Here is a 25,257-nt window from a genome sequence, read left to right as displayed (position 1 = left end):
TTGAGGGGGTGATACAGAGTTTATTGAATTAGATTTTTCTATTTACAACTGAGATCACATCTACATACTATTTTGCTAGTCTACATGGGTACATTATTTCTAACGAGTTTAGACTTACGATGAATGGGCTCAATCATACAAAAAAACACACACACTCACACTAATTGTTTTAAAACAGTAGTGCATACATTACACTCCTCCTATAAAGCCAGCTTTGATTAAAAACCGCTAGTTTCAAAGATCAGTCTGATTTTGAAGATGAATCAAGATACACGCTGTATGATTCTAAAATCTATTTTATCCATTTTGTACAGTTGCTATCTTACTGAACTATAGTATATATTTTTTAAAAGGACACTGATGAGGGGCACCATCTGGTATTAACTTTAACCAGACAGCTGACTGTCTCCCCCTCCCCCCAGAAACCTTTGGCCAAGAGTTCTCCATTGTGAAGACTGAAAGGACCCGGTGATACTTCAGCAGCAGTCCCATTACTGCTTGGAGGTAACAGAAGCAGGCTCATGTCCGCCTTTAATTCTACCACACTACGCAACTTGCAAATGGTTCTGAGATTAGAACATTTACCACCGTACTTAAACACTTACAGACATGGAGAGTCAGCTAGAACAGGGGAAAAGAAACTCACAGGTGGGTAGGTAAGGAGGTGGACACGTGAAGAGCCAAACTGCTCTGTCCGACACCTGTGTACGTGTGCTTTAACTAAATGAACTCAGGAGGCCAATAGCAGTGGACCTGCTCAATTCACCTTCCAAATCAGAACAAGACTAAAAAAGCTCAGGTTTGAGTTTTCTACTATGCATAGGTTCCACCGGTGATGAGCAGCTCATAAGCAGGATCTCTACTCCTTCTGCACAATACGATGCAGGCACACAGCATGCCCAGCAGCTGTGGGAAGAAAACAACAATGGGAAAAAAAAAAAGGCTGAAAACCCTCTTAGAGCAAGTGCGTATTTCTTTGTTGGCAGTGGAACTGTTTCTAAGTTCAAAGATCTCAAATCATCAAAAAAGCACTAACAGTAACGGAAGTAATTTCAAATGAATACATTATCTTTTTAGGAACTAAGTACCAAGTTTTAGCTTCTCTGCTTCACACCTAAGAACAATCTGCAAAGCCAGCAGAGAATCAAGTCTCTCCTAGTACCATTCCCATCTCAATCTAGAGCAGTGTTGTATGAAAGAACTTTCTGCAATGATGCAAACAGTCTATACTGAGCTGTCAAACATGGCAGCCACTAGCCACGTGTGGCTACTGAGCACTTGAAATGTAACTAGCACAACTAAGGAGTTGCAATTTTTATTTTATTAAAATTAATTTAAATTTAGATATATGTGGCTAGTGGCTACAATACTGAACAGCAAAGGTCTAGGGAGCGGAATGATCAAGACTATGTATGCTGAGCAAATTTAATAGTGGTGTTTTTAAGCATCTGGATTTGAGGGAGATAAACTTTATAACAAACCACAAAGTGAAAAGCCCAATACATGAGTAGCCCAAAAGCCCTATGGGGGAAAACCAATCCTGATACTAAAAAGTATAGTTCAAAGGTTTTTGTTCCACAATTATTTACTATTTTTGAAACCTAGGTTTGGCTCTGTGGTATTATATACATATTACTTTTTAAAGGTCACTCTTCCTTCATCATTTTATTTTAATAAGGCCTAATCCTTCTGTGGTAGCAAATAGGAATAGTAGTGCCATGTTATTTTGGATAAACGAGAGGATTAAGCTGGATTAAAGAGAAACGATTCTAGAATTCTTGACCTGGCTTCTTACAAAATATAAACAGGTACTAAAGAGCTAAATAAATTAATTTGCTGCTCTAACTTTTCATAGACAGTGAAAGGTCTCAGTTATTTGATTTTTAAAAGGCAGGGCCCTCTGTACATATGGGGTCAATCTAATTTCAACAAAGTGTACCCGATCCATAAACAAGACTCTCAAAGTCTGAAGTGGAAGATTACTAATAAGACACATGTACAGAGAAAAAGGATGTCCTCAAACTGAATTCTCCATGATAAAGTCACACTCTCCAATTTCTGCCCTTATTTATTAGCCTCTATTCTACCCATTCAGGATATATACTTGCTGCTTGAATTCATCAGTTTCATTATATCAATATTTGCTGAGTGCTTACTTGTATAAAGCACATTTAAAGACATTTTAAAAGTGGATATTGTTGAAAGTTTACTAAATATCTTAAGCCAATTCTAGACATGTTTAGTATCTAATTCCTAAAGAAATACATTTCCATTCACTGTACAGCAAAACATTCTTAGAACAGTTATAAGATCAAACACAATTATGTTCCCAGGCAATGTTAAATTGAGCAATAAAAATGCTAAGCTCTGAAGTTACTGATTAGCTTGGGGAAAAGATCTCTTCCCATCCCCACTTCCTCACATTCCTTTCAGTTGGTTAACTTGTACCGAAGGAGTCAGCATTCTCAAAATGGGATCTGAAATAAGTATCCTTTTTTTCCTGACTTTAATTTCAATTAAATCAACTTGCACTGATTTAAAAACAATTAAATAAACTTGATAAAAGCCTATTCATGCTTGGAAATGAGTCTGTTTAAGAACATTAAATACTACAATTTAAGAAAAAAAACATTAAGCTCTACACAATAACTTCTTATAGTGCAAACCTCATCACTAAGTATTACAGGTCCATTTCCAAAGCTTTGCTATACTAAAATCTCATCAATTATTGAAATTTTCCAAAAACAGATTTTAAAATATCACACAAATATTTTAGCTCCAGTGTGATTTCTTGCAACGAAACTTTCCCCTGTAGTAGTCACATCATGAGAACTAATCTACACTTAGTCCAAATATAACACCCAGCAACTGCAAAAAATGATTAGTAAATACATAGGCAAGTGGTGATTAAAAAAACTGCCAAGGACTAAAATGCTCTATGATACACTAGGTAGGTGGCATTATGGGGAAGTAGGTATTTTATACAAGGTAATTAGAACCACACACTGAAAACACCCTTTTCTGAGAAAAATTTAGAAATACCTATCAAAAAGTCATCCATATTCTCTGACCCCTCAATTTCATGACTACAAATTTTTTGCTACAGACTTTGCCCATATATACAGAGGATATTCACTACTTGCATTTCTGTAATAGCAACACTTCCGTAAGTGCCCATTAATGCAGATAAGATAAATTATGAAGTATGTCCAAAAAATAGAATACTATATTGCCACAGTAGCATATTAATTTGTTTTTAAGAAGGTACAAAAGGTTACATATCATATATTATATGTAACCTTTTGTACCTTTTAGGATACTTTTGAAATGATAAAATTTTAGATATGGAGGATTAGTGGTTACCAGGGTACGGGGGAGGGGGCATAGGACAGAGGTGGGTGCAATTAAGAGTATCAGGCAGACACTTGTAGTGTTGCAACTGTTCAGTATTTTGACTATGGTGATGGATACAAGAACCAAACAGGTCATAAAGTTGTACAGAATTGAATACACACATAGAAATGAGAAATCTAAAAAAAATCAGTGGATTGTATGTATCAAGGCCAATATCCTGGTTGTGATATGTAATAGTTTTGCAAAATGTTAACCACTAAAGGAAACTGAGCAAGGCATACAGGATTCTGTCTGCATTGTTTCTCAAAACTGGAGGTTGCATACAATTATCTTAAGAAAAAAAGGTAGAAAATTGCATCCTATAAGCTTCTATTTGCATAAAAAATATTTATGTGCTTGTCTAACCACAAACTACTTCTGGAAGGATATACAGGAAACTGGGAACAGTGGTTGCCTCTGCAAGGGGGGACTCGAGAACTGGGGTCAAGACTTGAGAGGGAGGCTTACCTCTTACTAAATTTGTATCTTTGAAGAAAATTTTATCAAATGGGTTTTTCAATTAAGAAAATTTCAAGAAGTTAACAATTAAGATTAATTTCCCCAAAATTTAAAAAAAAAATCTTAGCCACTCAAGAATTAGCTTCCCAAGCTTTGGTTTTAAGTTTTTAAAGAAGAATTACTTGAAATACTTTTTTAAAATGACTGTCAGAATCAAGCCACTCGATTTTAACTATCTGGGGGCCCAATCTGAAGTGCTATTCATTTATGTATTTTAACTCATTTTAATGAATTAAAATAGAAGTCAGAAGAGGCAGGAAGGAAATAACAGTCTCAACCTCCTTCACACTTGGCATACAGACCAGAAAAAAGCAACAAGGCCTTGGGAACCAGTTCTCTGTGAAATTTTGCTTTCGATCATTCCATCTTAAGGACATGCCAACGTTGTGAGACTCAAAAGACTGACAATTCCCATTTTCCCCATACTGCCTTTGCAGAGAGCCTTACCCACAGCTGACACTTAAGAGCTTGCCAAATCAAAACCTAGATTTTATTATTATCACCAGACTGTTGAAATATAAAATTTATAGCTGATCATTTGTTCATTTAAGAGGCTGGCGACTCTCAAAGAAGTGAAATATCTTGCTCATTAAGAAACTAACAGTATAATGGGTGTAGCAAAATTTTTAAAATCTCATTCTCTTATAGCTTTCAGGTTTTTCTTTCTTGGTAATTTTGGTCCTACCCAAACCTAGACCACTTAACAAGACTAGAGCAAGGCTGGGCTGATGTTTCATAAAGGGCAATACAGTAAATATCTTAGGCTTTGTGAACCAAGAGACAAAATTGGTCTCTGCTGCAACTATTCAACTCTGTCACCATAACACAAAAGCAGTCATGGACAATACATAAAATGTGTGGTGCTCACACAAAAAGAGGTGGTGGGCTAGACTGGCCCACAGATGACCAACACTCAAACAAGAGGCTTTTACTGGTAAATTAAGTTTATGAGAAAATTTCTTCTTAAATTCATCTTTATGCCTTAGAACATCAATGAAATGTAGCTTAATAGTTAGTACCACAAATCACACTCAAAATCAAAGGAGATGACGCTTAAATATTTTTGATACTCACAACACTACCAAAAATCAATCAATCTTTCCCATTCTTTAAAATTGAATTTCCTGTGATAGCTCTTAGAGCTACCCCACTTTAGAACCTGAAGAAAAGTGCTAATCATTTTTCAATGCTATTACATTGTGTATTCTAACCAGCTTAAGTGTCAATTTGCTGTCAGATTTCATAACAGAATTTAGGAATTCAATCTTCTGAGAATCTTAATTCTTCAATTTGTAATTGGAGGCAGAGTACACATGGAGACGGGGTTCAAGCTTTAGTGATGGTCGTAAATTATGCTATCCTTGCTCTCCCTCATTTTCATGGCCTTTAAAACCAGGGACTGGAGAATCTCCAAGCATCCTTCTAGCTCTTTCTCTATCAGGGTAAGTATACAAGCATAAAAGCTCCCTGCTCTTTGAGTTGTTTCTGCCTTCATTCAGTTTTTCCACACACATGGCACCAATCTACATCAGATTTTGAATATCAAAAGTTTAAACATTTATAGGTACTCTTAAAAAAAAAAGTAGAAAATTATTTTATTTCAAATGGATGTTTTTCCCTTTAAAACCAGTTTTTAAATTTTCAAAACCACTAGGTTTTGAGACTGTAAAAGCTCTGAATCCCTGACTTAGTTCTGCTGAACTGAAAAGATCAAAGCTTTATCAGCCATTATTTAAGTCAGGGTGATTTAAGTATAAAATGCGTATGAGAAGGCATACTTAAGAGACTAGTTAGAATATTTATTAGCCCCCACTAAAAAATATTTAATGAAGAAATATCTGACTGGTTAATAAGCTTAACTAGATGAGGGACATATCTAAAGTGTTTATTTTCATCAGTCTTCTATATACATGTTGCACATTTCATGATCAAAAGCACCATACAGTTCTAAAGCTTTTTTTGCTGCACGGTAATACATGCAGCTTTATTACCACACCTAAAATCATTAAAAATGCACAGATCAGGATTTCACTTGGGAAAAGAGACCTCCCTCACGTTTCATTATTTTTAGCTAAATGAATGTGTTTACACAAAGAAAATATGAGGTACACCCCTGCTGACCAACAGATTACTGCTATGCTGAGCCACAAAGTAAACGCTTAGAAGGGCAGCGACCATAGCAAATAGAGCTGGGCTTTTTAATGAATCATTTCAGAGCTCTTTGAATATCAGCAAAGTAAACATTCACCCTTTTGCCATTTTATAAGGCACTTCCTGTTCAATACACTAGTTTCTGTTCAAATACACAGAGAGCAGACAAGCCAAGCAACTTAAATATAAACTAGCAATTATGTTGGTTTTTCTAACAATTAAATGATATCAAAACTTTCTTAAAGTAGATTCTCTAGACCTGAAGCATGTTTCAAGAACATACTAAAAGAACACTAAAGAACACTCTGAGAACTAGATCTGACGCAAAGGATTTTCAATCATTTTCAAATAGTTGTAATATTCCTCTAACAGAATCCCTAGGATATAATGTATATACCCAAGAAACTAGGAATGTAGATTATACTGGGCAGAAAAATAGCCATCTTTCTTACTTGTTTTTTATGTGGGTATGAGGGATAAAGGATGTGTATGTGGTTTTTTTGATAAAGTGACAGGTAATTAAAACAATTACCAGCTACTTTGTACAAGCTCTTATTAAGGGGGAAAAAGACTGTTTTCACTTGTAGGAGCTGGGACAAGTCCCCTCAGCTACCAGAAAGACATGGTACATTTCCAAATATGCCAAGTGGTGTAACAGACTTCTTGATGACAGTCCTTCTAAAAAAACTAAGTCCACAAATACAAGGGAGGTTAGAACCTCAGTTTTTAATTAAAGGTCTTTCCTGTAAAGTGATAAAATTGCTCCTGTTACTGTAAGAGACTAGTGTAGTGCCACTAGTCTTGATTTATGTATATGAACGTATAAAACCCTTGACGACAGAAAAGCAAGAAATGGAAGGAGAAATTTTAAAAAGATTAAAATAAAACTTTCCATTTCCAAGCTAAAATACAGCAGTTTGATTTTTTTTTAATTCTGTGAAGTTCTATTGAAGTACCTCCCAAGAATACATTATGACAACAGTTTGTATTTTGAACAGGTCACTCACTAATCAAGTCAAGAAAATAAGATAAGGAGTCCCCTCGCACATGGTTCCCCCATCCAGATCTCTGGTTTCTGGGACCATTCTGGGTCTATGTCTAGAGACAGGAAATGGAAGATGCTGGAAACTGGTGTCTGGTACCTCAATCACTTCCAAGTTATCTATATACACAAAGATTAACTGCACTTAGTGATTAAAACCATTCAGGGTTGACATCAGAGAATCAGTACACTCTGAAAACTCCTTGGCTAGCCGTGCTTACCTGAATAGCTGCAAATGCCAGTGCTGCCCAGATAACATGCATCATGATTTCTTGTAGCTTCTTCACAACTAGAGCCTCACACCCCTGAAACACCCAAAGTCATCCTCATTAGTCTTTTTAAAAAGTGAAAGCTGCAAGGTCACATATTACTACTCACTGGCAGAAATGGAAATGACAGAAACTAAAAGAGGGAAATAAGATAATGCATTTGAAAATAATTTATATTAAAATTAAATGGCATTAAAGACAAATAAAAGAAGGTAGAAAAGAAGTTCCAGGTACAGATAGTTCACCAAGAAAAAAAGCTACCAGGCTAGATTCAAGTGTTGGCCAAGAAACTGAACTTACCTCGGCATAGAGGTCAGAGGGGTGGGCCAGACTGCCATTACAGCTGCTGGCGGTCTCTCTGCAACAGCTAAGAGGGACACTCTGGTTTTTGGTTTCTTTGAACCAGTCTGTATTTTCCCAGTCTGAATAGTTGTGAATTCCACAACAATGCAGCTAACAGAGAAGAGAAAAGAGATATTACTCGTCAAAGAACACATACCCCTGTGCTGAACTTTAGAGTTCTATGCACTGAAGAGCTTTAAGCTACTTTTAGACCAGTGATGTCCAACAGAACTTTCTGCAATGACAGAAATGTTCTGTGTCTGTATGCTCGGTATGGTAGCACCTAGCCACATGGGGCTATTGGGCAATTAAAATGTGGCTAGTGTGACTAAGGAACTGAATTTTTAATTTTAATTTAAATAGCCACATGTAATTAGTGGCTCTAGAACCTCCATTTGAGAAATCATATTGCCCACAAGGGGTAGTTTACAGCTAAGAAAAATCTTTACACTTTGCCTGTTAAATATCTAATCCTGAGTTAAATATTATTTCCAATGACAAAGTATTTAAAATATTTTGTCTGAAATGTCTGGGATTTACTTTAAGTTAATCTAGCAAACAATATGTGGGAGTAATAGATGAAACAAGATTGACAAAAAGCTGACAATTTTGAGGTGGGTTTGTGGATACAAAGATCTACTGTATGATTCTCTCTACCTTCAGGTATGTTTCAAATTGTCTACAATAATTTTTTTTTAATGGTTTTGTCTGTTAACCTTTCTGGTCTTGCTTTCTCAAGGTATATGAAGACTTCTCACCTCCTCTAAAGTCCATCTGGATGCTGAACTTTCCTGTGACACGTACCTCTCTTCCATTATCACCTCTTTAGCTAATTATTTTTAAGGGAAAATCAGATGCTTCTTATCTGGCTATGACTAGGTAATGGTGGGAAAAAAAACTTTTCAAGGGTGAAGGTAAGATTATCGGACTTGGACTTCCCTGGTGGCGCAGTGGTTAAGAATCCGCCTGCCAATGCAGGGGACACGGGTTCGAGCCCTGGTCCAGGAAGATCCCACATGCCGCAGAGCAACTAAGCCTGTGCGCCACAACTACTGAGCCTGCGCTCTAAAGCCTGTGAGCCACAACTACTGAGCCTGTGAGCCACAACTACTGAGCCCACGTGCCACGACTACTGAAGCCTGAGTGCCTAGAGCACGTGCTCCGCAATAAGAGAAGCCACCTCAATGAGAAGCCGTGCTCCTCAAGGAAGAGTAGCCCCTGCTCGCTGCAACTAGAGAAAGCCCGTGCACAGCAACAAAGACCCAAGGCAGCCAAAAAAATAAATAAATATATATTTAAAAAAATAGCATTGATCATTTAGTTTGACAACTCTTGTGTAGCTGCATTTGAAAAAAAAAAAGATTACTGGACTCATCATGAAGCTAACCATGGCTGTAAATGTATACTGCTAATTTACATAGTAACAGAGTTAAGTTTAATGTTTGCTCAACAGTGATTGGTCCTCAAAAACAAATTAGCCTCAGAAGAACTCACCTGTCTCTGTACATAATCAATAGCCCGGCTAGCAGCATCAGGGTTGGTTCCATTGTAGGTCTTATATACTTTCTGAATGCTGCGATCAACCTCATTTTCTACCTGAATCAAAACAAAGAATTCAGTCCCTCAAAAATACTGAATCAAAACAAAGAATTCAGTCCCTCAAAAATAATGTTACTAAAGTAACATTAGTCAAGGCTCCAGCTAAAATGCCCTAATGGCATGTGTGCAAAGTGGCAAGATATTTCTGTGAATTCCTTGTAAGAAAAAAGTTTTCTCCCTTCCTGCCTCCATGTAGATTCAGGTAAAACTTTAGACATATTATATCACACAGATTAAAAGTAATCACAGAGAAGATTGTGTGCAAGATGGCAGGCTACCAATTTATTCAAGAGGGAGAAAGCAGTTGAGCCTTGAGATAGGTGTCCTAACTTATAAACAGACCACCTTCTTTTTCAAATAAGTTTTCAGTGGGTTCTCAGAAGACCTACTCATTTTCCTTTCCTAAAGGAGGTAAATATTAAACAACTTAAAAAGCCCCCACAAGATACTTTTGGGACAAATACCAACATTATTTCCATTTTACTTATTTAACGTTTAATTAGACTTGGGCAAATATGTAAAAGTAATCAGCAGGTTAAAAAAAAAAAATCAGTCCTTAGAAGTGGCACCTTATGAAGAGCTGCAGTTCAATGTATGTGAATGAGAAGACAGGAAATAAAATCTTCATAATGTATTGCCAAGCGGCAACTAAAGTGTCATTTAATAAAGTTTGCTTGTACCAGATTCTCCTTACCCTTCTAAGACGATTAGACCTATTTGGTAATTTTATCAGTGATGTGGTAAGACTATAAAATTGATAACCAGATCATAGGTAGGGGCATAATCCACTGCATTCTTTTTTTGGCATAGTTGTCTGGTACCTTATGTAGCAACGGTTGAATATTAAATTGGGATATCATGCCTTTGACTCAAAATCATAAGAGAATAACCCTACTATGAGAATAACCCTACTATGCCTTTATAACAGCTCTATAGTTATCCCCAAATTAATTTAAAACAGCCTGTTTAGCCTTAAATGGTACTGTAGATGGAAAGCAAAAGCAGGCAAAACAGAAAGGAAAGGGGAAAGAAAAGAAGAAGAAATGACCAGAAAAGAGGAAAGAGGGGCAAGAAGGGAGTGGCTGGCAATAGTTGCCTTAGTGTTTGAGTTGGTAGGACCCCTTTTTCCTCAGGAACAAGTTGCAGGATTACAGCTCCCAATCACCTTTTTCTATGTCCAGGACCAATGCATTTTTTTTTAAAAGAGGCAATGGAAAATGAAATCCTCAGTTTAGTTCTTCTAAACAGAAATCTGGGAATCTATATAGGGAATCTATAGGCTGAAGAAATTTGAACAAAGTTCTCAGCTGACCAACTATTCATTTGCAGATCATCCTATGGTCATTTAAAGAAAACTACCTACAAAGTAGGACAGTAGTAGAATTAACACTTTGCTATATTAAATGAGACTAGAAGTCCTGACACATAATTTCTAATTATCCTTACATTTTCAAAGCAGTGGCTAAACTGAAGTCAGGCAAAAGAAAACGTTTACTCTCAAAATGAGTTTGTTCTATTTCACTTGAAACACTTAAGCCACCTTTTAAAACATATACATTCCAGTAGACAACATACCTTTGCTCTGTAAACATATCCCAAAACCACTACAACAACTTCTGTGACAAAAACCAAGAGTAGGATGATGACAAACTGTAAGGAAAATGTAAGGAAACATTGTCAAAAATTAAATACAAATGAAAAAATAACTCTAAGTACTCTCTTGATAAAAAGCAATTATCTGAGATAACGGCTAGAAGTTTAAGACAAGTGCTAATTCTGTTCCAATTATAAAGAGAGTCAAAGAGAAAATGGAGTTTCATGCTCAATTCAAGTAAGTAACACAAATGAATATTCCCACATACTTTGACGACACATTCGATCCGTGAAGAGCTAACTTACCGTGGCAAGTCCACAGCGGCTTTCCCGGATTGTGGCACAGCAGCCAATTAGCCCAATAATGAAGAGCAGGGCTCCTACAGCTATGATCACCACGGCAGGGATGAGAGTGTACACATCTTCAAAGAAGTGGTCATAGTCGTCGTAAGTGATGAAGACATAGGCTCCCACATAGCATAAAATGCCAGCTGCTCCCTGTAAAAAACAAGGTCAGAGCACTGGTAAAATTCTCCCACCCCTGCTGGTAAAAATCCCCACTATTTCTTAGCATGTTATAACTCAATGAGATTTTCCACCACTTTTAAATCTCTTTGTAGACGTTTTTTCTGTGAAGCTGAAAATTATTCATTAGTAAGAGCATTTCCTTACTAAAGTTGTAAAGTTTTCCAAGCTCCATCTACTTTTCGATAACTGCTGGTTCATCTAGGACCAAGAAACCATGAATCCAGTAAGTAAGACTGATGACAAGAATGAAAACACACACACATCCCAAAGGGCTTCTGTAGCTCAATTACATGTCCAATAAGGGTCAGTGTGGAGGTGGGGACTGCCCCCAACAAATGGGGAAATCAGGTACAAGTGGCAAAGGCAGGATTTGAACCCAGGCAATCTGACTCCAGAATCTGCATTTATAATCTCCATCTAATGACTTGGGGAAAGAAAATACAATAGCAACTAATAACCATGATACCCATATCTAAAACATTTGCTGTCCTAGTTGAGACTATGAAATTTACCATTTTCATAGCTAGAGGGCTACATTACTAAAGAACTGTACAAACTCTTCAGGTCTATTTATTCTTTAGTGTTTCTCAAACTACATGAATAGGAATCACCTGAAGATCTTATTAAACTGCAGACTGATTCAGTAGGTCTGGGGGTGGGGCCTGAGATTCTGCATTTCCAACAAGCTCCCAGGTGATGCTGATGCTGCTGATTCTTGAACTACACTTTGAGTAACAAGGTTTTAGAGCACCTAAAGGGAAAGTGAATGCAGAACGTCATGGAACAGCTGCTGCTCCAGACACAATGCTCCAGTTACAGAGTTTTACATACATTTTCCTCTTATCATTGTCAATTTTGCTATCATTGTGTACCAGCACAACACTGACAGCCCAATGCTGCTTGCTTTTATGTGAATGAGCAAATACAGCATGAGGTTAAGTGTTAAAACATTTGGTTTAATGAATTACCATTTATAGAGCACTTTGAGACATTCACATGAAAAGAATTATTTAACCATTCTTCAAAATTTTAACACATAAATCATTAATCTTCAAACTAGAAAAGAGCCTTCACAATGATACTGGAAATATCGTTAACTCCTCTCAACCTGGAAACTCAGTTTATTTCTTAAGTCTGTGGGACCCTGTAAGCTTGGGCGTCATCAGTATATTTTCATACACCAGGCCAATAGAATCATTCAGATCTGGAAGAAAAAGACCCCATTTATGGAAAGTTGAGAAAGTAAGTTGATTTTTTAAAAAAATAATAATGAACTTTTAAAAAGAGAAGACACGACTAGAATAATGGAGGCAATTTTAAAAACCATTCTTTTTTTTAAAGCTTTTTAAATTTTTTTTTTTTTTTTTTTTTTGCAGTACGCGGGCCTCTCACTGTTGTGGCCTCTCCCGTTGCGAAGTACAGGCTCCCGACGCGCAGGCTCAGTGGCCATGGCTCACGGGCCCAGCTGCTCCGCGGCACGTGGGATCTTCCCGGACAGGGGCACGAACCCGTGTCCCCTGCATCGGCAGGCGGACTCTCAACCACTGCGCCACTAGGGAAGTCCTAAAATTTTTTATTTATTTTATTTATTTTTGGCTGCGTTGGGTCTTTGTTGCTGTGCACGGGCTTTCTCTAGTTGCAGCGAGCGGGGGCTACTCTTCGTTGCGGTGCGCAGGCTTCTCATTGCGGTGGCTTCTCTTGTTGCGGAACACGGGCTCTAGGTGTGAAGGCTTCAGTAGTTGTGGCTTGCGGGCTCAGTAGTTGTGGCTTGTGGGCCCTAGAGCGCAGGCTCAGTAGTTGTGGCACACGGGCTTAGCTGCTCAGCGGCACGTGGGATCTTCCCAGACCAGGGCTTGAACCCGTATCCCCTGCATTGGCAGGCGGATTCTTAACCACTGTGCCACCAGGGAAGTCCAAAAAACCATATTCTTTTAAAACTCTCCTCTAGCTTTCAAGAGGCCCCACCGCTGGCTTTCTTCCTATTTCTCTCACTGCTTGCTCTCTCACTCTCCTCATGGACTCTTCTTTACCAGACAAATGTTAGTGATCTCCAGGGTTTTACCCTCGGCCCTATTTAAATAGTTCTTATTTTGTAGGCTCTCCTTGGGCTATACTAGCCATGGCTTCACCAGCCACTGCAGCTCTCTACCTAAGCCATCATCTCAGGACTACACATCGCCATCTGGAAGCCCCACAGACACCTTGCCCTCAACTTACCTCAAACCCTCTCTGCCTTCCTGCCCACTCCATTAAACCTTCCCACATATTCTGTATTTCAGAGCAAATGGCACAAGACAGTTATTTTTTTCTAGTCAAATGCCTGAGAGTTACTCTATTTTCTTTCTTTGTCCTACCTCTACATCCCATCAATCACCAAACTCCTTCCGATATACTTTCAAAACACTACCTGAGGGCTTCCCTGGTGGCGCAGTGGTTGAGAGTCCGCCTGCCGATGCAGGGGACACGGGTTCGTGACCCGGTCCAGGAGGATCCCACAGGCCGCGGAGCGGCTGGGCCCATGAGCCATGGCCGCTGAGCCTGCGCGTCCAGAGCCTGTGCTCCACAACGGGAGAGGCCACAGCAGTGAGAGGCCCGCGTACCACAAACAAACAAACAAACAAACAAAAAAAATCCACTACCTGAATACCGTAACTTCTCTTCAACCCTCTGCAGTGCTTCTGTCTTAATGTGGGCCTTACCATTGTTCACCCTAAACCTTACTTGCTGACCCTCCCTGTCCCTTAATTATATGTTCTTTATATGATCAGTTATTTTTGTTAAAAATATAAAACAGATCAAGGCATTAGCATGTTTAAAATCAAGATGAGGCAAATAAGGCCCCTGATAAACTAAGCTGTTCCTCCCTGCTTTTCAGGCTCAGACTCCATTACCTCTCGTGTACCCTGAACAACAGAAAGCTGTTATTTCCAAATGTACCACATATCCTCTTACTTCTTTACCTCTGCTGTTCTCTTTGGAATGTCCTCTCTTCATCTGCCTGGGAACTCCTTGTCACCCATTAAAATGCAGTTTAAATATCACCTCTTCCTCTTGGAAGCCATTCTCGCCCATTTCAAGTTGGATTAGGTGCACTTGGTCACATACCACCCCCTACACAGCTCTAACAGAGCATTTATTACAACTGCTGCAATTATAACTATATATGTCTCAGCATGCCATTAGGGCACAAACTTTGCCTGTCAGTCTTTCAGCCCTGTACCACCAACCAGCACCTAGAACAGTGCCTGGCACATAGAAGGTATTCGTCAAAATTCATTGAGTACAATTCATTTCATCCAGTCCCTTGAAATTGCCCTCCTATCTCAATCATAAAGCTTTGGTTTGAATTTGCTTTGTTTCTCTTCAGTCCAATGCGTATAGTTTTTAGTCCACCATTCAAATAAGATTTGGCAACTTAATCCAGCTTACTGAATTCCTGATGGCCATGACATCTGGAATACATTAGCTTATAAATGCTTCACCTACAGCAACTGTACCTGTTCAAAGGCCCTCAGTTCACTGACATACTTACTTTGGTGACATATTATTATGAGATGATGGAAGGCATAGGAGAGGGGAGAGAGGAGAAACAGCTTAATAGTCTGGGTGCATTAACTACAGAAGTACATGGAATACTTAACACTCTTACCAAACATTACTTTTTCTTGACTACATATGTGTGATATACAAACTCACATGTGTATACACACACACATTTTGTTACAGTAAATGCTTTTAGTCCCCAAACAGAATTAGAAGAATACTAAATATGAAGCAATCAAATTCTGTCCAGTTTGTCTTCATCTCTCTATCCTTTGGACTCTTAGCTTTTCTTACTCTAATAGGCAATCTTCATTTCTTAAATGGCTTGAATTAAAATGAATTCCATCTTTGAGCTGCTAGTAAATGAAATTTAAGACCACATAAATTTGAATAAAAACAGGATAAAACTGGAAGATATATGTACTCAACAATTAATCTGAAGCATGGGAAAGTGAAGAACCATCTGCATTTTAAACATGAAATGATGAGTTTTCAACCTAAAGAGATCCCTATAAGGCCCACACTTGGTGCTGCCTGGGAGTGGGCCAAGTGAAATGCTTCCAGTACAACCATCCTCCACCCATACAGATAATGAATGCAATGGAAGGCTAGGGGGAAATGCCATTTGTAAAGCCGCCTGTTCTTTTCTAATAGACTTGAAAGCAGTTTCTTTTCCCAGGCTGCAAACTAGTCAACATCCAAATCACACAGCAGAGTTGAAAACGTAACACTTCTGTTTTGACAACATACAGTGGGAAGCAACTTAGCAGCTGCACACACCAAAGCAGAAACTGCACCGATTGCTGATATGAAACTATATAAATCAAATTACTGATAGAGACTGTCTCCTAAATTGAAGGTAACTTCAAAAATTTCTTCTTTTAGCGGCATGTATACATAGTGCTTCAAGTTGTATAATAAACAATTTATGAAATGACATCAGTTACTTTGAAAATACAGAGAAGGTGTCCCAACAACAGCTGAAGACCTAAAAACAGCAATAAACAACTGCTTTAATGACATCCAACCATCAGTATGAAAAACATAGGTAGAGCTTATATGGTAAACGGAAGAAGGTTATAAGTAATTCCTAACTAGGGACTTTGTAGTCATGCAGATTTTTGATATAGGAGTTGTGGCTATTAGAAAGCCTAAAAGGTAAGCAGGGTTAAATCCTTCTGAAGGGTAATGCTGGGATTGAGATCTATCAAAGGATCTGGGCTTTGCCAACAAACCAGCTGCAGGGGGGGAAGAGGAGGTGCAGCAGGAGTGGGAATGAAATGTAGAACTTGGAAGCAGCTGAACTGCATTAGTCACCGCTGAGAAAATCTGAGCCTATAAGGAGGATTTGTGCCAGGACAGTATACTAAAAATACTCATCCTTATTACAAATAAGTGAAGGGAAATTTAAGGGAAAGGCTGAGAGCTGAAACTACAGAAAAAAGAATTTTTTGAAAACCATTCTTCTTTACCTTTGAATAAACTCATGTTCTAAATTAAGTCACAAAATTTTAAAACTTTAGGAAAGCCAGTGCTTTTGCAACCCCAAGCTGTTCCTGCAGAAATAAAGCTACCTGTCAGAAAACTTTAGAAGTATGAGTTCCAGAAGTATGACACTTCACTTTATCCTTTTACCCTTCCACTACATATTCAACACATACAAATGTGAAGCCCCTTTAAAATAAGAAATTTCAATGTTATGTAAGATTGATTTTTCTACAGTTTAGAAACCAGTGTTTTGGTTTTAGAAACTAATTGTTTTGTTTTTGTACTTTTGAAATCCTCTGTGAAAGACGATGAAATGCTAAAATCCACAAAACTCCTAAATTCTTTACTTTTCTAAGGAAGAAGGAATATGAAATGAAAGGGAGCACATCAACCACAGTGAAACTTGCCACTGGAATCAGTGAACATTAAAAACAAAACAGCCTTGTTACAAGCCAGGAGGTAAAACACCTCTGTTGTGAAAAGTGCATCTATACGGAAATTTAGAAATGTGAAGTTGCATCCCACATCCCACAGAGCATATGGGTGAAGATAAAGCAAAGAAGAACAGGAGTGATTTTCTTGCAGTGGTATACAGTAGTCATGTTCATTTGTAGAAGGGAAAGAATCAGGACAGTGTAAAGATGAGGGGACCGTCTGAAGTCATCCAGCTAAAAAGCACAGTGTCTCACAAATTCTTGTTGCCTGCAAGAACTACTCCTTCAGTGTGATTTTAGCCTCCAACAATCAATTGGTAAAGCAGAAGCGACTGGAATGTTGGGAGAAAGAGCAGAAAGACCTGGCAAAAACCACCATGTATTCTAGACTTCATAAGAATGCAGATTTCAAAAAGTAGAGAGGGGAAAAACAGCAGCAGGAATCCATCTTATGTACCTATCTTTTAACATTTAATTCAGAGTCTCCTGTACAGTCATATTAGTTTTTCATGTACCTCGCTTCTCTCCTACAAAGAACCCATTGGTAATTCTATGCAGTGCATTTCTGAAAGCTTTTCCAAACTCCACCCTCCTCGTGCCATTACAAGTGTCTTAAAATCACCTCAAATCTTTCAGCATTCTACTTACCATAATATTCTCTAGTCAAACCTATTTGTTTCAATTCTGACTTACTCTGACGAAATACTTCATATCATTAAATATAATTACTCTTACCAAGTCCAATGCCTACATATTTCATTTACTCTCTTATCACTCAAGAAAAAAAACTATCCCAAAGATTTCAAATCCTCTTTCAGAAATTAAATCTACTCTAACCAAGAATTTCTGAATCTATTAAAATATATCATTTTCAACCTAACAAATTGGTCAATAATATAGGCAAGCAGTATTCAAAGATATGTAAGGGTACAGAGAGAAGAGCCCACGGAAGTATAGAATAATATAGAATAATCTTTCTGGAGAGCTATCTGGCAACACATTATTAGCCTCAGCATTTATACCTCTGTACCTACTAACTGCACTTCTAGGAGTCTATTCTTAAGAAAATAAGTCAGATGGAAACAAAGATTTATATAAGGTATGTTCATCAAAATGTTATAATATTATAACAAAATTATAATAGCGAAAACAAAAGAAAAAACCCTAGCATCCAGAGGTATATTTGCATTATAGCCCTTAAATATGTTAAAGCATAATTTAGTAATATGTTTGTGGTGTGTTAGGGGAAAAACACACTTACAAGCAGACATTAAAAAAAAGGAAAAAAAAACATCAAAATGTTAATACTGGTTGTCTCTGAGTGGTGGAATTATGGTAACATTAGTTTAAAATACTTTTTAGTGTCTTCTTTAAAAAGCAAATATATTATTTGCATAACCATAAAAGTAAATATTTAAAATTATATCTGAAATTGAGACTTTGTTGTTCTTTCACAAACGAATTCTTAGATCTGTCCTTAACCACCAACATAAAACTGGTATCTCTTCAATCCCAAATATTTTAGGCACTTCTGCCAATCTTCCCTGTTTATCACTTTTCTTGGGTCTGCCTGGCTTTGACTCATCTTTAGATGTTTTCTGACTATCTAACACAATTCTGATCCTTTCAGTACACATCTTTTTTCCCCCCATAAATGTCACCTATTAAGGAGACAAGTAAGAAACAAACAAACAAACAAACAAACCCTACTTGGAGGGGTAAAATTTTGACAGTAAGCCACTTCTGCCATCATTATCAATATCACCATCATTATTGCCATTATTCTTAAAGAAAAAGTATTTTAATCTTTTAAACCAATATTATTCCGATGATATTCCCAAGGTCATGTTCCTCAATTTTGTCCTATTTTCACTGTTTCTGTATTTGGTTTTTTATAATCATTGTTCATCTAGCTTAACAAAGTTGTTTTATTTAATCCAATTTATATCCACAAGTTGAAAGACCCCAAACGTTCAGGTTGCAATGAAATTGGAGATCCGCAACTGCCACAGCCAAATTATTTTAACAGCATGGAAATTAAATATTTTCAGATTGCAGGGCTCCAGGGGTCATCTGAGAAGCATGTAATTTAAACATGCATTTTTCTTTGAGACCCGCTGTCCTCACATCCTACTCTAACTGTAAAAAGAGTCAGTTATTACTACTGGAGCCTGAGGTCCTTAAGCTTTATAATAGTAGAGTTTGTCCTTGCTTGGGTTATGTGTTTAATCAGTAGCAGCAACAATGTAAAATACAGTATGTCAGCATTTACTATAGATTCCCTTTTAGTAAATCAAGAACAAATACATCAATGCAAATAATTGTTCTCATCTACTGACTCTACAAAACTATTAAGGAGGAGGAAGGAGGAAAGAGATGATATTTTTAAAGGAAGACTTGAGCCTCTCCGTGAGTATAAGGGGAAGGGGGAGGGGGAGGAGCAGCTAGAAATTAAATTCAATAGAATATTAAATGATTTTGCCTGCCTGACCCCTCTTCCTATAAGCTGTCAGAAAGCAGGAACTGTACCTTTTTGCATTTCTCAGAAACATGTAAAGCACAGATATTCAACAAGTATTTACTAAGTGAATGATTCTTAGAATATACTTGTTTGATGCAAGTATAAATTTTATAGAATAAAATTTCTGCAAAAATCCTAACCTAAGTTGGATCTTATGGAATAAAATTCATTAAAATATTTCAAAGCATGATAAATATCCTAAAGAGCTAATAAACAACCTCTTCCTTAAACTGCCAACTAAAGAGAGCTTTCCTGACTAAGTTCCCAATGCGATGCGCTCTTCCAGTTAATGATTATTCAGAGCCACAAGGCACTTGGATGGTGGACAGCTGACTTAGAATGTAGTAAGACTGGAAATATTCATTTTCTTAACTGTCAAAGTTAAGAAACAGGTCTCCTAATATATACCATAACTTGCTTTTCTTCTAGTGAATTGAAAAATAACTATGAAAAAAGAAATCTGTTAGCTGAAGGTGTGTTCCAATGATACATTCTTTGTCAGAGCAGTCACTCATGATGATAGGAATACAGAAGGTGGAGAAACAAATTCCAGGATGTTTGATGAAGGTTCCGGTTTAAAAGTATCATATTCTCAACTCAAATGTGCAAGATGTGCTAGAAAACACAAAATATGTATATGGAGATTTGTGAAGAAGAAGTCTTCCTTGAAATATTTCATTATAAATTTTTATCTTTTAAACAAAAGCATGAAGGTATAGTTAAGCTTTCTTTTGGTAATTTGAACACAGCAAGTATATTCTTGCCTTAGGGCCTGTAGGCTGCTCCTTGTCTTAAATGTCCCCCATCTCCTCCAAATCACCCCAAAATCTGTTCCTTCACATATTCCAGATTAAATTTCATCTCCTTGGAGAAGACTTCTTTGCCAACCTAAAGCAGCCACCCAATCACTCTATCACATCACCCTGCTCTAAGTCTCTGCATAACACATCATTATCTGATATTTTCCTTGCTTTTTTTTTTTTTTTTTTTTTTTTTGCGGTACGCGGGCCTCTCACTGTTGTGGCCTCTCCCGTTGTGGAGCACAGGCTCCGGACGCGCAGGCTCAGTGGCCATGGCTCACGGGCCCAGCTGCTCCGCGGCATGTGGGATCTTCCCGGACCAGGACACGAACCCGTGTCCCCTGCATCGGCAGGCGGACTCTCAACCACTGCGCCACCAGGGAAGCCCTTCCTTGCTTATTTTTAATTGCCTTGCTCCACCAAAAAAAAAAAAATTCTGTAAGAACAGAGATATTCATTTTTCCACCATTCTATCAGTAATATAAGCACAAAGTAGGTATTTAAACATTCGTGTTGTATTTGTTTAACAAAGCAGTTTTCCTTAATTATATGTATTCACAGAGGGAAGGGTAATATGAAACTTTTTTAAGATAAGGTAAATTTTAATGCTTATATAAGGCTTTTAAATATGATTTGTATGTAAAGGGTATTTCATATGAGTGAATGATGATTAGTGAAGATGCCACATTCCAAAGTTGTTTCCAAAAGCATTTGAAAGGTGTTTAACCTTGTGGTATTTCCCACTCCACAGCTGTGTTAGTGTTACTATGGCCTTTCATACTAATGAAAAACAACACCCTAAGCAGATGTGCCAGACTATAAATTCAGCAAGCATGGACAAAGCTTTCTCTTGTAGTCCCTATAATGCCTAAGACACATATGAGCAAAATAAATACTAGCCAATTGGTTTTTCTCACAGGGTAGAAAAAGTAAAGGTAATTTGTATAACATGGGTCTTCATTAAGTACTCAATTAACTTGCCAGAATAAAAACCTGAAATTATAAAGTACTGATTTAAACTTGTTTTAGATGAGGCCTCCTGGGTCAGATCAAATGACCCACTGAATTAAGACTCTTGTCTGACCTTGGTGCAAAAATGTAGTTTAGAGAAGAGGTTAATGACTGTTCCAATAGCCTTCAAAATTTAGTCATGTAACTCAAACACTCTTGTCTTCCAAAAATTATCATGGGTCTAGAACTAATACACTTACATTTAAAGCTATGCCACTCCATAAAAAACAAAGAGATCCAAGTTGTACATCCCTTCACTAGTCCAAAATTACCTTTCATGCTATAGGTCCTAATATTTTGGAATTTGGTGAGGCACTCTCAATTTCCACTAAGACAACCTTCAGGATTTTAGAAACCACTGTTTCCCCTTTGTCTGTGCCTTTCCATAGTAACTTCCTTAGACTGCACTGTCCAAAATAATCTACACCACGTCAACATTAACAGCTTTTGCTGTCAGATTATTCAAGTACGTATCTATTTGCACATCACAGCTCTTTGAACAAGCTGCCAACAGAACCAGGATATCATGATATAGAGAGGTGTAGTTTAAAGATGTTGACAAAGCAATTAAACTTTAACACTTATCAACAATCAGTCATTACCATCTGATAGTGAAGAGCCAGTGCAACAGAGCCTGGGCAACTTTGCTGAAGTTGCCCAAGGGAACCTAGATAAACTTTAGAGATGCTCTGTGTAGGGAATGCTTATTCTTCCACTTATAGATTAAGGCATTAAAAGGAGGAAGGGGCCACTATATAAGAATATACTTATTAGAACTGAAGAATGCATTACAAATTCCCAGGAAGAACAAGTTAACATCTGTTTTATGTACTTCCTCATAATGACCTAATTTTTTAAACTGACAAGTTAAATAGTGTAGTTTAAATGCTGGGGCAGGTTCTAAACGAGGTTAAAATCAGTGTTTTAGAGCAAGTGAGTCTAACACAGCCTAAAGGGTTCCTTCCCCTTTCCAAATCTTTTGAAATTCCACTTTGCTTAACACCACCGGCTCTAGAGCACAGGACAACCTGGGTGTGAAGGCTGGCTCTGCCCCACCTTGCGTGTGCCCCTTTAAGTAAACTTTAATGTCCTCATCTGTAAAAGAAGCACAATATTCCCTGCCAGATGGAGTTGTTATGAGGATACTCCATGTAAAGTGCTTAGCACAGTGCCTGGGTTCTAAAAGCACTCAAATATTAGCTATGATTACCAACATCGTCAGATTCCAACAGTTGGTCCTTAAACTAATACTTTGGCGCGGGACATATCTAATATTGTTTCCTCCTTAGTTATGTTGCACTAATCCTGCTGTATGCCACAGTTTTTTTCCCTGCATGTCTGCTTAACTTCCTCATCACAGCTCACAAATGTTTTATTATCCTACTAACCTAAATAAAGAGTGTTTTTACCACACAGTTTAACTTCAGTCTGGGCAAGAAGCCACTATGAAAAGCACAACTGAAGTTCACCATAACCTTCTTCACTAAGTGCCAATAGTACCTATACTTACATAGTTTCCAAAGATTAATGAACCTTTGAATTAACTGCTATTTTAAATGAAAATTTAATTATTTAAAGAAAATGGCTCCTGCATTCCCAATATTTTGTTTCATTAGCAATTCCAGTCCCTGAGCTTGAAGAGCCTAGAACTCACCTGACAGTACACAGACTCTTCTCCAAGATCAAATTGTTATGCCCATAAAAATCACAAGGAACTGCAAAGGCTACAAAGCTAAGTCTATACCTAAGAATCTTCTTACCTAATAGTGTTTCTCATCTGGAGAGCCCTAGAAACTCTTATAGCTTTTAAAAAGGCTTGTAAGTCGAACTAAAGTATAAGAAACACTGCTCTAATTGGAAAAGAAGAAATCATGGAAACACCAATGACACGTGGGTGATTCTGAACAGTACTGTCGGCCCTACCAGTCAGGATTCTTTCCACCACACCATAAATATCCTGAAAGACTCTATGGCAATACATGTGTGTAGTAAGTGCCTTATTATATGTAATTATCCTTTTATGCTACAGCAGTCAGGATATGAAAAGTTTCCTCCTTTGTTGGGGGAGGGGGGAATGTGTTGTGAGAAGGAAAGGATTCCTCCTAATTTAGGTATGTTTGTGGGAAAGAGTTGAATGGGGACATACAAAAGTAATGGGAAGTGGGAATGTTCAAGAAGTGTCCTGGGGCCTGGGGATAGGGAAGTGTGTCCAGGACAGCAAGGGTTTAAGAACATGGTCAATGATGAGGAAGGAAAGGTGACTGAGGACTTCAACTGTAATACCAAGAGGAGGTTGAACCTTAATCTACTGCTGAAGCTTTTGGGGTGTGGGCGGGTGTTTATTTTTTAAATGAAATAAAGTGATGTGAGGGAAGAAATGCTTAATAAGATTTATCCGGGTGCAAGGTCCAGATGAACTAGAGGGTGGAGAGACTGACAGGAATAACAGGTTATTACAAAAGTCCTTGGCGAGATAAGGACCTGAAGTAAGATGAAGGGGCTATAAACACCCCTTTCTTTGAGGGCGTGTCCAAAAAATTCGAAAGCCACCCTTTATTGAAAGTGAACTAACTCATCGCTTTCAAGATCTTGTGACATCCGAGTCATATTTAACCAAGGTTTATAATCTCAGGCTACCATCCCCAGGACCAAACAAACAGACGAATTTTCTTGGTTACAGGATTATTTGGCTTCTCAAGTTTAAACCGTTCCGTTTTCTGGGCTGGTAACCAGTCAACCAGTTCTGCATACACAAAAAGCTCTAAGGCAAAATCCCTCACCCCTGAGTCGGTAGCGTCCCCGCACTTCTGCACCGTTTGCTCGCACGCCTCGGGGCTGCCACTGGAGCTGCCAGGGCTCCGGGCCCCGACAAAGAAAGCGAAGCCCGACCCTTTGGGGAATATCCTATTTCGAGCCTGCTGTCCTGAAAGAATCTGCAATGAGAGCTCTCCGTCCAGCAGGCTGCTCCGGGGGGGCGGGGAGGCCGGGGGGCCTCTCAGCGCCGGTCCCTGGCACAGAGCTCGTCGGCGGGGGCATCGGGCCCGAGCGCGGAGACCGCAAGAAGCCCCCGAGGGCTTCCTCTCACCGCCATCTACGCCCGGAGCCTTCCGGGCCGGGCCCCCTCCCCTCGCGCCTCCACCACAGGGCCCCCTCGCTCCCTTAGCGCCAGCCCCGGCCCAGCCTGGGTCCCCGCTGGGCCCCATAGGCGCTTCAGCTGAGGCCTCCTGCGGGCCGCCCCGCCAGCCCCCCGCCCTCTCCCGCCCGCCGGCCACGCTCACCCAGAAGATGAGGTTGAGAAACACCAGCACGGTCTTGGAGGAGGTGATGCCGCACTGGCCCATGGTGCCGGCGGTCGGCTGGGGCCCTGCTCGGCGAGCGGGACGCGCTCACCGAGCGAGGCGTCAATGGCGAAGGCGCCTCCCCTCTGGGAACAGCACGGCCTGCGAAGCGTTCACCGCAGCCCCCGGCGCCGTCGCCCACCCCTAGCCCAGCAAGCACCTCGCTCCTCCGCGCAGCCGCCGCAGTCTCCGCCGGGCCACCGCGCCACTCCCTGGCAACCGAGTCCTGCCCCCAAACCGGCAGCTTCAGCCAATCACTCCCGTGGTGGCTACAGCGAGACCACGCCTCTTAAAGGAGACGAAAGCTCAGCGTCCTTCTTGGCCTCTGGCCGCCCTTGGATGCAGACGGCTCCCTAGGGAAGTTTCAGAGGACCAAACCCAGTCCTCTCCTACTGAGCTGCGTTTACTATGCCAGGCTTACAGGTGATTCAGAGTCCGGAGAACGCTGTCTTTCTACCTAGCCCGTTCTCCCCTAAGGAGGTCGGAGACACTAATTAATCTCCCACACCACATCGCGATTTTCCTGACAAAGTAACACCTAAGCATTGTCTGGGAGAAGTGCAGTGAACATCAACAAATATTTATGGAGAACTTATTGTGCCAAGCGCTAGACTAGCTCTCAGAAGAGTCATTGGAAAGGAGAAAAGGCTGGTGAGGGGGTTGGCAATGAGACATTTTCGTGTAGA

General features: G+C 39.1%; 1 protein-coding gene across 3 annotated transcripts; it reads right to left on the bottom strand.

Annotated features, from left to right (window-relative positions):
* Positions 1–24,630, bottom strand: TSPAN3 (tetraspanin 3; the record flags this gene model as incomplete). Of its 3 annotated transcripts, XM_079699819.1 has the most annotated exons (7): positions 1–906; positions 7,327–7,410; positions 7,675–7,827; positions 9,211–9,312; positions 10,891–10,965; positions 11,215–11,406; positions 24,512–24,630. In XM_079699819.1, 7 exons carry the CDS (start codon positions 24,572–24,574, stop codon positions 814–816), a joined length of 762 nt encoding a protein of 253 aa, XP_079555945.1. In that variant the 3' UTR covers positions 1–813. The 3 variants fall into 3 exon arrangements, with proteins under 3 accessions (XP_079555945.1, XP_079555946.1, XP_079555947.1); XM_079699820.1 differs by lacking the exon at positions 10,891–10,965; XM_079699821.1 differs by lacking the exon at positions 11,215–11,406 and having other exon boundaries at positions 24,512–24,574.
* Between the last annotated feature and the right edge of the window lie 627 nt (positions 24,631–25,257).

Source organism: Hyperoodon ampullatus (genome assembly GCF_949752795.1).
Source record: "Hyperoodon ampullatus genome assembly, chromosome: 3".
In the NCBI taxonomy this organism is placed as follows: Eukaryota; Metazoa; Chordata; class Mammalia; order Artiodactyla; family Ziphiidae; genus Hyperoodon; species Hyperoodon ampullatus.
Note: the sequence above shows the minus strand (reverse complement) of the source record. Positions and strands in the feature narration are given on the sequence as shown.